Source organism: Berghia stephanieae, chromosome 2, assembly GCF_034508935.2.
Source record: "Berghia stephanieae isolate SIO BIC M18660-M18661 chromosome 2, UCSD_Bste_1.3, whole genome shotgun sequence".
NCBI lineage: Eukaryota > Metazoa > Mollusca > Gastropoda > Nudibranchia > Aeolidiidae > Berghia > Berghia stephanieae.
The window spans coordinates 36,232,337-36,248,295 of record NC_088361.1 but is presented as its reverse complement, the minus strand read 5'-3'; the positions used below and the strand labels follow the sequence as shown (position 1 = coordinate 36,248,295).

At 36.6% G+C, this 15,959-nt stretch overlaps 1 protein-coding gene across 1 annotated transcript in view; it reads left to right on the top strand.

The window, feature by feature from the left end:
- Window positions 1–11,996, top strand: part of LOC144964799 (uncharacterized) — a 33,023-nt gene extending 21,027 nt beyond the window's left edge. Inside the window, exons 11-14 of the mRNA XM_078899429.1 lie at window positions 6,270–6,338; window positions 7,473–7,707; window positions 7,977–9,071; window positions 11,845–11,996. Of these exons, the coding sequence (XP_078755555.1) occupies window positions 6,270–6,338; window positions 7,473–7,707; window positions 7,977–9,071; window positions 11,845–11,852 (1,407 nt within the window). The 3' untranslated portion in view covers window positions 11,853–11,996. The remainder of the gene's footprint in view (window positions 1–6,269; window positions 6,339–7,472; window positions 7,708–7,976; window positions 9,072–11,844) is intronic.
- The last annotated feature ends 3,963 nt before the right edge of the window (window positions 11,997–15,959 follow it).

The following is a 15,959-nucleotide window of genomic DNA, read 5'->3' as shown; positions in this document are numbered from 1 at the left end:
ACATTCCATCCTCCCATCTCCAGTCAACACTCGTTCAGTGAATCATTCGAGGCAAGCGCACGATCACGCCCACGCCCACATCACCACAATCTCCTCGCCTCTGACGAACTCAATACAATTATCGGCCGAATCTAACAAGTTAAATTATTCATTTGACAACATATCTCATAAAATTTAGTTTATAATTAAGCAAGATTTTGAATTTCTTGCAACATGAACTCAAACAAAAATCGTGCAGCGTGCATCGTGAAGCGGCCATTTTGCATAACTTTTGACCATGTGATCCCGAGGACCAATGAGAGAGAAGTATTCAAGGGGTTTTCCGTTGGTAACTACTATGCATCGCCTACTTCTGTTTACATAACTGGAATTTGACTACACTCTTTTCGCTGGGTGGGGATCCTGACCTCCCATAGTGGGCAGGGGGGTACATACTGTGTCTTCTATCCCCTTATATCTGTTTTCCAACTTGCTTTCTGTCTTTGTCTTGGCATGAGATTACTTGGTTTTGTCCTGGCCCTGGCCGGAGTCCTAGATGGGAGGGAAACAGTCAAATGCATAGTTATTGTTTTGGGAGATGATATTTTTTCCTTGTAAATCATCTATCTGTAATGTATTATTGTTATTTTAATGTATAATGTAGGCATTTGAGTGTATTCCTCTTTGTTGGATTTTGTGCTTGTGTCTGGATGATACTTATAGGTGATCTCAAACTAGGTGCATTGGTGGTATGCTCTTGGAATCTACATCTGATCCCTATTTGTTCCCAGTTCCCCTATGTCTTACTTTTTCTTGGGTGCTTTAATTGTAATTCTAGAACTTTTTCTTCCTTTTTACTGGCGCTGATATAACCTAAATGTGTTGCAAGCGCCGTAAAACTCTTAAAAACAAAACAAAAACACTCTTTTCGGGGATATAATTTGACTACAAGATGGGGTCAAGGGGCTAAAAATAGCATTGCGAAGGCAGGAATGGAGTTCCCCTTTGAGAAAAGGTTATAGGTTACCAGATTGGCGTCCTTTTGCTAAGCTTAAAGAGTCGTCAAAGGACGTCAAAATGGTCCCTCTTTCAATGGGTGAAAACTGGGTATATTCTCTTTTAAAATTAATTTTATATACTTTAAGACCGTTTTTAATTAAAAAGGTACGATTTTATGATATAAAAATACCTTATTAAGTTAAAAGTTGAAAAAAACGCATTTTGACTTTTTAAGTCACTTTTCAAATCTGATGGCCGTTTTCTCAGTTCAGCCAGATGTACCTTCCGGACTGAACCGTCGCGCGACATCACATATTTTTATGCATGCCACGTCTGTAAACGAATTTCCATTTTTTTGGATGAATAAAGTATATAATATATTAGGAAGTGGTTATTCAGTATCTGATACTGAATAGTGCTTTGCCACTATTCAGTATCCACAAGGAACTCTTTTTTATAGAGAGAGTGAAAAGTGCGACAATCTCGGTCGAACTACTGACCTACTTCCAGATTGAACACGTGCAGTAACTGACAGCCCGATTCAAAGTTGTAAAAATATTTTGATCGTAATTTTTTAATTTCTGCTATAGTGCAATTAACATAGTTCAAAATATCAAAGTAAGAGTGGTATTCAAATGCATTTTTAAATATCTAAATACACATGATTAAATGTCACTAAATGTTCAGTGACACCATGGCTTGGTGGAAATAAGCTGTTTGACTCTGAGCTTAAGGTTCGAGAGTTCAAATCCCGGCAGGGATAACTTTTTTTTTTTTCCCCAATATTTTAAAAATTCCTTCTGTCTATTGATATTTTTTAAACTTTTGTTTTAATAATTTTATTTGCTAGTAGTATGCTTTAATGTTGATATTATACTATTGTTCTTTTTATTATTATTATTATTATTATTATTATTATTATTATTATTATTATTATTATTATTATTATTATTATTATTATTATTTCTACTTACTTACAATTATTATTATTATTATTGTTGTTGTTGTTGTAATTGTCATCATCATCATTATTATGATTATTATTTTTTTTAATCAAGTAGTTCGAGTAATTTAATCAGTTATCGATTTATTACGAATATCTTTTATGTGTAATAATCTCGTTGTTGTTTTTCATTGATGTGCTCTTCTATTGTTTATTACCTTTTAAAATCTTGCTTTTTTTGTTTGTCTCATTTGTTGTTGTTGTTGTTGTTGTTGTTGTTGTTATTGTTTGTTTGTTTGTTTGTTTGGTCATCTAAGACAAACCCGATTCATTATAAATATGTGGCCAGACTTTCTGCCATTATTAATTGAGCGATGTACTTCCGTGAATTAATTGCCGTATTATATTAAAATTTACGTTATAATAATAATAAATAATAATAATAATAATAATAATAATAATAATAATAATAATAATAATAATAATAATAATAATAATAATAATAATAATAATAATAATGATAATAATGATAATGATAATAATAATAATGATAATAATAATAATGATAATAATAATAAATAATAATAATAATAATAATAATAATAATAATAATAATAATAATAATAATAATAATAATAATTTAAATAGATATACTGAATATTAGACTACAATTGACATCTATTTTCTGAATACAGGTGGTATTTTTAGGGGTGTTTCTTTTTTTACGAAACCTGCCAAAACACGCCGAACCCCGACAAAGTTATGGGAAGTCGGTAGCAGTGGGGAGTGAACCTGGGACTCAGGGAGGTGTACACCATTGGGGAGTGAACCTGGGACTGGGTTTCGTAAAAAAAGCAATTACTTTTTTATGAAACCCGACAATATCCCACAAAGTTATGGAAAGGAAGTAGGCAACAGTGGGGAGTGAACCCGAGACTCAGGGAAGTGTAGACTATTGGGGAGTAAACCTAAGTCTATGGTTTTTCGGTGGGTTTTGTAAAAAAGTAATTGCTTCATTCTCGTCTAGTACCCAACTCCCATAGTCCGGCTTCATTTCCCACTAGTATCTATCTTCCATAGTCCCAGGTTCATTTCCACTGATAACCTCTTCTCACAGTCCCAGGTTCACTCCCAACCAGTGTGCACTTCCCTGAATCCCGGTTCATTGCCCAATGGTGCCCCCTTCTCATAACTTTTGGCAATTTCAGTAGGTTTCGAAATAAAAGTACATTCTGAGCTCACTGTCCACTGGTACCAGCCTCTCGCAGTCCCAGGTTCAATCCTCATCGGTGTCCAAATCCCAGATTCAATCCCCACTGCTGCCTACTTCCCATAACTTTGTCGGGTTGTGGCGGGCTTCGTAAAAAGTAATTCCCCCTCCCCCTTGGTATTGCTTTTTTACAAAATCCAGAGTCCCAGGTTCACTCCCCACAAGTGTACTTCCCTGAATCTCAAGATCATCCCCCACTGTTGCCTACTTCAATAACTTTGTCGGATATTGCCAGGTTTCGTTGGATTTCGTAAAAAAGTAATTGCTTTTATATGAAACTCGCTGAAAAACACCAAAAACCAGAGTCTCAGGTTCACTCCCCACTGGTGTACACTTCCCTGAGTCTCAGGTTCACTCCCCACTGTTGCCTACTTCCCACAACTTTGTCGGATATTGCCTGGTTTCGTAAAAAATTAATTGCTTTTATGTGAAACTCGCTGAAACCCGCCAAAAACCAGAGTCTCAGGTTCACTCCCCACTGGTGTGCACTTCCATGAATCTCAGGTTCACTCCCCACTGTTGCCTACTTCCCATAACTTTGTCGGATATTGCCGGGTTTCTAAAAAAAAGTAATTGCTTTTATGTGAAACTCCCTGAAACCAGCCGAAAACCAAAGTCTCAGGTTTACTCCCCACGGGTGTACACTTCCCTGAGTCTCAGGTTCACTCCCCACTGTTGCCTACTTCCCATAACTTTGTCGGATATTGCCGGGTTTCGTGAAAAAGTGAATGCTTTTATGTGAAACTCGCTGAAACTCGCCGAAAACCATAGTCTCAGGTTCACTCCCTACTGGTGTACACTTCCCTTAGTCTCAGGTTCACTCCCCATTATTTGCCTACTTCCCATAACTTTGCCCCATTTTGTTGGGATTTGGTGCATTTTGTAAACAAAAAGTAATTGCTTTTTTTTTTCAAAACCCGCCGAAACCCAGTCCCAGGTTCACTCCCCACTAGTGTGCACTTCCCCGAATCTCAAGTTCACTCCCCATCACTGTTGCCTACTACCCATAATTTTCTCGGATATTGCCAGGTTTCGTCAGGTTTCGTAAAAAATTAATTGCTTTTATATGAAACTAGCTGAAGCCCGCCGAAAACCATAGTCTCAGGTTCACTCCCCACTGGTGTACACTTCATTGAGTCCCAGGTTCACTCCCCACGCTTTGCCTACTTTCCACAACTTTGCCGCATATTGTCGGGTTTCGTAAAAATGTAATTCCCCCCCCCCCCATATTGTTATTGCTTTTTTACAAAACCCAGAGTCCCAGGTTCACTCCCCACTGGTGTACACTTCCCTGAATCTCAGGTTCATCCTCTCCTCCCCCCCCCCCCCCTACACACACACACACACACACACACACACACACACACACACGCTGCTGCCTACATCTCATAACTTTGTCGGATATTGCCAGGTGTCGTCGTGTTTCGTAAAAAAGTAATTGCTTTTTATTTGAAAACGGGCCGAAACCCAGTCCCAGGTTCACTCCCCACTGGTGTACACTTCTCTGAGTCCCATATTCACTCCCACAGCTGCCCTCTTCCCATAACTTTGTCAGGTTTCGGGAAAAAAAACACCGTATTATAGTGCAAAACCACTATTCAGTGTCAGATACTGAATAGTGCAAAACCGCTATTCAGTATCTGATACTGAATAGTGCAAAACCACTATTCAGTATCAGATACTGAATAGTGCAAAACCACTATTCAGTATCAGATACTGAATAGTGCTAGCCAATATATTATATTATATTATATTATAAAGGGGACTCTTCCTACGGGTGTTTCATAGGCGCTATCAGTACACACGCATCATTTTTTTTGGTCTCTTTATTCCCTCGGATTTCTGTATCTTCTTCCAATGAAATGAGAGGACATGGGCTATGTCTCTAATTTTTTATCAGCAATGTTAGTGAAAAGTACGAGTATGAACACTATTATCTCTCTTTTTCTCCGGTCCTCCTTTTTTCTCCCTCTACCTGATTATCCCTCTCTTCCTTCCTTACCTCCATCTCTCTCTCTCTCTCTCTCTCTCTCTCTCTCTCTCTCTCTTATTCTCTCTCTCTCTTATTCTCTCTCTCCCTCTCTCTCTCTTATTCTCTCTCTCCCTCTCTCTCCCTCTCTCTCTCCCTCCCTCTCTCCCTCTCTCTCTCTCTCTCTCTCTCTCTCTCTCTCTCCCTCTCTCTCTCTCTCTCTCTCTCTCTCTCTCTTTTCCATCTCAGATGTGTGTGTGTGTGTGTGTGTGTGTGTGTGTGTTTGGGGGGGGGGGGTATATGCATTGTCTTAGTAATTGATGTGACCAAAGTGTCACGAATAAAGCAATTCCTCCTTAGTTTTCTTAATTTCCTATTAGCTGAACCGAAATAAATACTTATGGCTTATTTACTTTATCTTTATGATCAAAGTCCTTTTTTGTTACCACAAATAATTGGCAAATTCTACAATACGACATCGGTCATGCCTATCTTTTTGGAAAGACTCGGCTTTTAGCCAGCCGATAAACCATAATCGTATAATACAGAAAAAAATTATTCTCTATTGTCTTCTGGCACTTTTCTATTCACTAAATCTCTTACCAACATAAGTGCCTACTCCACTCACTTTTCTGAATTAAAAATTCACCATATACCGGAGCATTGTCTCAATTGTTTCTGTTATATGTTTGAGTTGAGAATATTGGCTATTAAGCTTAATTGCTGGCCAACTAACTTCGTGGAGGTTGTGTGCGTTGGACCTGCGATCTCAAGTTGTCGGTGAGAGAGAGAGCTCTAGTAATTAGATAGTGAGTTAGATACGACCTTTTATGGGATCGTGGATAGCTCATACGGTAGACTCACGTTCTCACCGGCCAGGCGGAGTTGTCGTACCGATAAGGTCGCGGGTTCAAACCCCCATCACCTCCGCGAAATTGTTTTATTCTCTATTGTCTTCTGGCACTTTTCTACTCAATTCATCTCTAATCGTATAATAGTTGCCCTGGAAAAGAATTAATGGACGAAAACGATGACTAATGATATAAATAAATAAAAAAACAAACTAGGATTTAGTGAAGCCATTGATTAGATTCTCTAATTTTCCCCAGCCCAATGAAGCTGAAGTCATCGATGACTCTCTGGAGTATAAAAACGACGATGAACTAGAATCGGATGAGGTAAGACTAGGCATTGAGAGTCGGTCAGAAAAAAACCCCAAAACAAGAGAAAATAGCCACACATATTCTCTTATATCTATCTATCTCTGTGTGCAATTCTGGTTAGTTTAAAATTGGTCAATGATATTAGTTTGTTAGTTTTCATTCTGGTGTGGAACAGAAAAAATAACTTTGCTCTTCTGATGCCCTAGTCAATAGCAATATGGGTCTTTAGAAAAAAAATAATTAAGATTTGGGCCCTAGATATCTCTTGTGATTTATCAGGTGACTTGAGTAGCTGACTTTCAAACCGTCCTAAGTCGCACCCTGGTAGTCAATGAGTAAACAATCTCAAGATATCTTTTGGACTCCTTTGAATCACCAGAGAAAATTTGGAGTTTCAAAACACAGGTTATTGTTCTGTGACGCAAACAAGACAAGTAGCTATGTCATTCATTAAATAAATAACACAAAATTGTGGTTTTCTTCGAATGACGAACCTGGGATTTGATACATATTGAAAGTCATCTACCCACTTGCTATGTCCAATCTCAAATAAGGAGTTTTCCGTTTGCTTAACCTCTGTGCAGGCGTCTTGTTGAAACTTACTGGTTGTCTTGACTAGATACATGGACAGCTCGCTCTTGGATTTGTCTTCTACTTACTTGAAGTAATCTGGTTGTATTACTCTCTGTTGGGTACTTGTTGTCGTAGCTTCATTTTGATATATTTTTTCTCTCGACTGTCTCATTTTCTTACTTAATATATACACAAAATATAATACTAAATAGTTGGAAAAAAAAGTCAGTTCAATTTAAGAATGAACTGACCCAAAATCATTATCCAACCTGACCCACCAAGTTTAAATGACAAATAAATAATAGCGATGGAACTTGGGGTTTAATACAGTTCGAAAAAAAGAAAGATATTACAGATGTGTTAAGGATTATGTGGCTTGCCAATAAATCTAAGTGCTTATGCTCAACAACTTAACTTGTCAAGGTAGCTACAAATCTAACAGCTGATCGTGCAATAAAGCCTCGTCTTGCTATATTTAAATTATTGAACAAGGTTTTCAAATTTTATATCACTCTATATAGCTTTCATTAGATAAGCGCAAATCAGATTGAACATTTGAATAATTGTTGCCTCCAGACTGACATAAAAATTGCGAGGAGTACTCTTCAACCAAATATGAATTCGTCATCAACGAAAATGACCTCACCAGGGAAAGAGACTCCGCCATCAAACAAGTCACCAAGCAGGAGAAACAGGCATTCAGAGTCGTCCAAAGGAGGAGATAACTCTCTATTAAATGATCAAGTCAGGAGGAAAAATGGCTTTCAAGCTTGTAGCACGCCAAAAGATACAAGATCAAAAGTAAACAGAGGTGAACCTGAATTCATAGTTTAATTACAAAAAAAAGATGTTTATCAATCTATGCAAAAGCAGCAGCGGATGATGTTTTCTGAGTTTTGATCTTTAAATATTTAGGCTTAGTTTTGAAGCATTAAAGACATAAAGCAGTTTTTTTCAGTCTCAATTATCACTGAACTATCTGTCGAGGACAATAGAATAGCCAATTAAGACTTAAGCCTGATACTTATATGACAGGACCAATTATTTTTGCGATTAACAAAGGTTTCCTGCTTGTTTCAGGAACCACAACTGAAGAATGGACAAATGAGACAAAGAATGGATTGGAGATTGATGGGGAGAGAGCTGTTATACTAGGACCATGCTTATCGCCTGAGAAATTGAAACAAATCAAAACCAGGGGCCCAATACAAGCTGCTGTCATTAGAATGAAAGGGGATAAGATAATTGAATTCAGAAGAAGAATGAGACAAAAGAAACTAGAATGCAAACGCAAGACCAAAAAGAAAATAATTCAGAAAGGATCAAATGGATGCGAAGTTATTCACGAAACTCAAGAAAACGGAACTGAAGCAAAGCCGAATGATTCCACAGAAACTGAACAGGAGGAGGATAGCTCTCTCCAAAAATCTGATGCATATGAAAATGAAAGTACTGGACATGATAATCAGGAAATTAATCTAGTTGACCACGACAATCAAGCAAATGAAGACGAGGAAAATGGGTGTAAACTTGCCGAGGAGAATGTTTCCGAGTCTTCAAATGCTACCGTACCTGAATTTGTCGCCTCATCGTCTAGCAATAAAATTGAGTTCTCTGATAACACCGATATAAATGGCTCTTCAACGAACCAGGATAATGCAAAAAATTCGCTTTCTCCTACAGAAAATGACGGAAAAGACAACTCTAATTCTTTGAAGGATTTCCCAACAACTGCGATTTCTGCTAAATCTGCCACAATTGACACCTTCAACAATGACACAGACACTGGATCACAGAAAGAATTTGATTCAGAGAGTTTCCTTAAATCTTCAAATAATACTGATGTGAAGGATATACATCGTGATTCTGGAGATATTGACCAGAGAACCATTTCCGATTCTGCAGAAGATACAAAGATGAAGATAACTATTTTGAACTCGCCCAAGGGCAAAGATAGAAAGGATACATCTTCCAATAATAATGATTTAAAAACCTCATTCAATGAAGAAAAAGATGCGTTTTTGTTGCCTGTGAAAATTATTGATGCTACTAGCCCTCAAAATCCTCCCGGAGAGCTAGATATGCATCGAAATCCTGGTGTCGAGTGTCCAGAGGTGTTGGCCTCAAAAGATGAGGCTCATTCATCAAGTGTGGACACTGGTCAAAGCACCAGAGGTAATCTTCATTTCTTATAAAAAATAATTGTACCATTTTAGAGGTAAAGAAATGGCAAGAAATACTCATAAAATCATAAACACACTAGAATTTTTAAAAATATCGATTAATTCATCATCATTTTGATGAGACAAAGATGTAAATAAAACGTTTGATAACTGCAAAAAGAAAAACGCGTGACTAATAGATGTGCGGGGTGTCAAAGATTTTCATTTATGTGTAACGCTTAATGAACATTAAAATCTTTAATACTATTCGTTTAATTAAATTACTCAAAGCATCCACCAGCCGGATATAACGTCCCAACACCCAAAACTATGTAACCTTGAAGGTAAATAGTCTGATTGGTAGAATTTAATGAGACTAATCATGGAATTGGCTGCCTAAAAACAATACCAAATAGCCAAGTAACGTCAATTTCTTTCCATCTATATTAACGCTGAATGTATGTGAGGGAGGGGGGGGGGGGGGGGGGGAGGTTGCAAACACATTGGTTTTATTAAGTTTTGGCTTAATAGAATAATGGCTTAATAACATTTCTTTTTTGTGCAAAAGGCATTTCAAAGACTAAGTTACTTTTTAGCACAGTAAATAATGACTTCCTGTTGGAATTAGATATGACCAACCGACAGGCTAGTTTCAGGCTCATTTGAGTGGTGTAACGAAAAGCAATATCGAGATTAAGCAACTGATTCTCATTAGACCAATCTTAAAATGCCAAAGATTCTTGTGGGGCTATCGGATCTGCAGTAGAAGCATTGAGATCCCGATAGCTAGCTTTGGTTAAATCCCTGGTTCAGTCAATTCTTTTCCTAATCACTAGTCACTGGTTATCCGAGTCAAAATGGAGTTGGGCCAGGGACCCTTGTAACCGCATTTGACCACGTTCAATGGATGTTGCTCTATATAAAATCTATAGTTAAAAAAATATATAATCATTTTTGTGACCCACTGACTCAAAACGGTATGAATTGGACCCTAATAAGTTTAATATATAAATAAAATAAGATATATTTATTATCTTCACCTATTTGGTTATTTCCTCTTACAACGTTGTTTCATCCATCAGTTGGTATTTTGATGGGATCTTCAGGGATGTACTCTGTATGGTAGTGTCCGGGATGAATCAACGCTGTAGGGGAAATAATTAAATAATAATAATAATAATAATAATAATAATAATAATAATAATAAAAATAATAAAAATAATGTTTTTTTTTTGTTTTTAAGGGTTTTACGGCGCTTGCAACACATTTAGGTTATATCAGCGCCAGAATAATAATAATAATGATAATAATAATAATAATAATAGTAATAATAATAATAATAATAATAATAATAATAATAATAATAATAATAATAATAATAATTATTATTATTATAATTATAGTAATTATAGTGATAATTATAATAATTGTAATGATAATGATAATTATAATGATAATTATAATTATAATGATAATAATAATTATAATAATTATAATTATGATTTAATTATAATTATAATAATAAATGAATAAATAAATGAATTAATCAATAAATATAAAAAATAAAAAATAAAATAGAGCTTTTATACAGAGCAATATCCACTAAACGTGCTCAAAGAGCTTTCCAAGGGGTCCCTGGCCAACAGGAACACTTAGTATGTAGGACGAGGCATGACGCCTGTTAGGCTATAACATATTACAATTTTTTAGGACATAGACAACGGTGTTAACGGCCAGGTACTCATTTTACTCCTGAATACGGTGAGAAAATGTGAGTAAAGAGCCTTTTCCAAAGCTCAACTATGCGTCGAGTGGAGCTCGAACCCAGGGCCTTCCAATCCGAAAGTGAACGTCATACCACAAGACCTCATAATGAGGTGAGGTTAATAAATAATTCGCAACAGGAAATTTTCGAGCACTCTACGTGATCCCAGCCAATTCCCATCAACCATAAGAAATATAAAGTTTTAATCTTTTTGCAATATAAAAAATAATATTCATTCTATACAATAAAGAATAGAAATTAACCCCCAAAGTGCCATATCTGTGTCCGTAAATTCACTTTCCAGCAGCTGGATCGTGCAAACATAATAAAAACTTTGAGATTTTATATAGCGAAACATCCACTAAACATGCTCAAAGTGCTTTACAAAGTTAGGGTCCCTGACAAACAGCAACACCTAACATGTAGAAAGAGACATGACGCCTGTTCGGCGATATTACACATTTTTCCGACAGGGACAGCGCTGTTAACGGCCAACGAGTAAATAGCCTTTTCCAAGGACTGACTATGCGCCAAGCGAGGCTCGAACCCAGGACCGTCCAATCCGAAAGCGACATACCACAAGACCACATAACCGCACAATATCATGCCGCATAAAACTGCTTTAAAACGTTGGGTCACATTTCTGCTTTACGACTTGGGACGCCTTACAACCAAGCAAGCCACAGAAATTGTCTCTATTAAGATGATGATGATGATGATGATGATTTGTTTATTGGGGGCGCTTGCCAACCCGGATACGTTCAAGTTATGAAATTTTCTATCACATTCTCTATATTTTCTATTGTTAAAATGACCTCAAAATGTCCAAAGCCGGAGATTTTAAAAAATTAAATTAAAAAGAAAAAATTACAAAATAGAAAAAATAAAATCAAAATGAATAAGTCCTCTTATATGCAACAGTTATAAATAACTATCTTTTGTAATGGTACAAATTACGATTATCCTCACTTTGACACTCGTGTATATTACAAAGATATTCTGTTCACACCTTATTCTTCAGGTTGGTGATATCTCTGTGGAGACTGTCTGAGAACTCAAGACAAAATACGCTGGATGTTGAGAATACGCAATCTTGTTTCTAGATGGTGTTCTTTCCCAGAGTAGACAAGTCATACCCATTTGTTAATTGAAAATAAATGATTATTACAATAACTCTGCTTTTTTTATACACTTATATTTGTCTTACATTTGTCTTCCATCGCTTATCCTTTTTGAACAATACATATGGGAGGTCGTTTTTTAACCTCCACTGGTAGATAAGAGGGCACTTGCTGTATCTTCTATCCCCCTATAAATATATATATATATATATATATATATATATAATATGTATATATATATACATATATATATATATGTATATATATATATATATATATATATATATATATATATATATATATATATATATATATACATATGTATATATCTGGGTGGGGATCCTGACCTACCATAGTGTCTTCTATCACCCCCATACCAATTGTTTCCTGTCATTGTCTTGGGATGAGATTACTTAGTTTTGTCCTGATCCTTTCCGGAGTTCCTTGGCTGGGAGGAAAACAGTCCAATGTATAGTTATAGTTTTGGGAGATGATATTTTTTTTCCTTGTAAATCATTTCTCTGTTATGCATTGTATTATGTTTAGTTTACATATTATATTATATGATTGGTAAACATTTGAGTGTATTCCTCTTAGTTGGGACCTGTGCTTGTGTCTGCATGAGACTATCAGGTGATCTCAAACTACGTACTTTGTCGGTGTGCTCTTGGAATCTACATCTGTTCCCTATTTGAACCAATTCTCTTTGTCTTACCTTTTCTTTTGTGCTTTAATTTTAATTCTAGAACTTCTTACTATCCCATTTTCTTCCTTTTACTGGCGCTGATATGACCTTAATGTGTTGCAAGCGCCGTAAAACCCTTAAAAACAAAAACAAAACATATCCCCCTATATCCTTTTAAGTTGCTTTGTTTTTTTTCTTCGGATGCAATTACTTGGTTTTATCCTGGCCCTGGCCAAAGTCCTTGGCTGAGAGGGAAACAATCAAATGTACAGTATTAGTTTTGGGAGATGATATTCTTTCCCTTCCCTTGTAAATAATCTCGCTGTTATGTATTAATTGTAAATCTAGAATTTTTGACCCAATTTTCTTCCAATGTACTGGCGCTGAAAGGACCTAAAAGTGTCGCAAAAACCTTTGAAAAAATAAGAAAAATATGGCACATAGTGCAGGTAATCTTAATACATAGGAAAGCGTTGTTAAGCATGGTCAGGGTCCGGATGGGTGATAAATCTAACACACCTAGCTACTCAATCAGTAAATGATGGACGAGTCAGAATAAAATATAGACAACTTCTGGGGATCGAACCTCAACTTTTGAGGCGAGTGCTCTCACACTGGGATTTCGTTTAGTCAATATAAAAAGGCCTAGAGGCGACTTGATTTGCATGAAATTAAAATTAGGTTTATTTCTTGCAGGAGAATCGATAAAAATAATGCCCATTGACGTTATTGAATCCATGGGAATGAGCTATTTTAAGTCATATTCTATTAATTAACCCCCCCCCCCCCCCAAAAAAAAAAACAAAAAACAAAAACAAAACAACAAAAAAACAAAAACAACAAAAAAAAACAAACAAATCCCAAAACGATAAAAAAAAAATAAATTAAAAAACACAAAGAAAAAGCCAACAACCCCCCCCCCCCCCCCCCCCCAAACAAAACTACTCTCACCCCCCCCCCCCCCCCCTTCCCAAAATTAAAAAAAAACCAAAACCCAACGGTTGGCTTATAATTAATTCCGACTCTCCACCCCGTCCTTTCCCCATTATCACAAACAGCTCATTAATTTTCCTTATAAAGAAGTGCCTCCATATTCATTGAAGTGCCATACTTTCAGAATATATTTTAATTGATCTCAATTAACCAATCAACCATTGCCAAAAATAAAGATTGATGCCATTTCGAAAAAGGGACTTGTATTTTCGAAATGCACGCGATGACCGAACTTGGATGACATCGTCGGTGATGATTTTATAATGGATGCGCATTAAATAATTTATGAAATGATAGCCTCCGGGCGAAGCGTATCATATTGTTACGCAAGGGTGAATTAGAATACATCTGCCTTTTACAGTTAATAAGAAATGCACAAACTTAATGACAATCAACAATTTTCATGCATTTGACGTCACCGAAATGAGAATATTATTATTGTCGTAGCTGTATCGAAAACAAGTCAATTATTATAATACATGTTTATGATAATAGCAAAAGCGAGGAATGCAGTGTATGTACGCGTCCATTAATTTGTGCATTTAGATGAAGCATTGCTATGGTTACACCATGCTTTATAAGCTTCACAGTGCTTTCTTAAGTGCCCGGTAAGCCAAAAAAAATAATCGAACTTTCCATTATATATACTCTGCACTTATGTAATCTTTGTAAGAATATTTTTCGCTACCAATAACTAGATACTCATTCACACCTCATCGATTGGGGTAGGCTATGCATACTGCTATCATATTTGAGCAAATCGGGGGCTTCTTGGATTTGAACTTGTGATCGTCCTATTCAAAGGTGACTAACATATAAACTCGTCTAAAAATGAAATGATTATAGAACTCGCCAACAAGCTAATTACAGTGCTTGAGTTTTTGTTACAAAAAGAAAAACAGAAAGGCATAATATTTACAATTTGACAACTCTAAACCCGACATAAGAACGACTGGCAACTTAACCTTAGTTCGAATATTTTAAATTCTAATAGTGATCCATCGTCTCAAAACTCTATCATGCCGGGACGGACCAGATGCTAAATAGTCAAATTAAAGCCAAACTGATAAAAAAAATGAAATGTTGGTTTTAACGTTCTAAAACGTTATTCTCATTCTCCTCAATAAAACGTGTGAACTCTACCCAGCTCATCCCGACATAATACCGTTTTAAGATTGTGAGTCACAATTAAGGAAAGTTTTGGGATGGGGTCTTTTTTAATTTCCCATAGTGGGCGATGTCACTCTTGATGCGCCTTCTATTCTCCATATAGAATATGCGAATGTTGTATGGTACCCGTATCTAGAAAAAGATATCAACGCACTGAAACTGATACAGAGGAGAATATCCAGGCGTATTTACGATTTCTCACTACAAACGAATACCTTATCACGTTGAATCTTGATAGATCAGCCAAATTATTCAACCTCCATCAGATCTACCACAAACGCATTGACGTCAACTTCGAAGAAACTGTTAATCATGTCTCCAAACAGACCAGATGATATGGATATCGAATTATGATTCCCATATCGAGATCCAACACCTACTTCAACCTCCCCCCCCCCTCCCCCTACTCATCCTCTATTGGACTATGGAATTGCCTACCATCCGTAATCTGAGTGCCCAAATCTTATTAATAGTTTGGTATCACTGTGCGGCTATGTGGTCTAGTGACATAACACTCGCCTTCGGAAGGTCCTGGGTTCGAGTCCCGCTCTAGGGAAATCCGACAATTCCCTAGTCTCTGGAGGACAGATTGAAATTCTCAAACGCGGGTTTGAACCATGACGTTGCTTCCGGTTTTGTGACGTCACTTCCGATCAGCCCATGTCACTTCCAATGTTTCCCTCTAGGTCTGTGTCGATTATGATGAAAACCGGTCAAAGCGTTTGTCTGCTAACCTCGAATGCACACACACAAACGCATACACACACAAACGCACACACACAAACGCACACACACACACAACAAAACAACAGACACACAGTAGCCGCTTATTATAATATAGAACTGATGACCTACTTCTTGCGGTGGGTATTCCACAAATAATGTCAATAAAGCTTGTCCTGAGTGTTGTATAAAAGCGGTTTGCTTTAACTAAAAGATGCATAGTTTCGGTGAAAATAGTTTGCTTAACGTACACACTATGAAGTATCGGAGGTTCCATAAACCATTAAAAACAAACAACAAACATAATACATTTGTTTCTTTATTTCTTTGTGTAATTATACAATTTTATAGCGTAGCGATTGGAATTCCCATTCGGGCCACAGCCATTCTCTCTGATATCCCCCAAACCATTTTTGCTTTCCGTATTCCTTTGTGATATGTTCT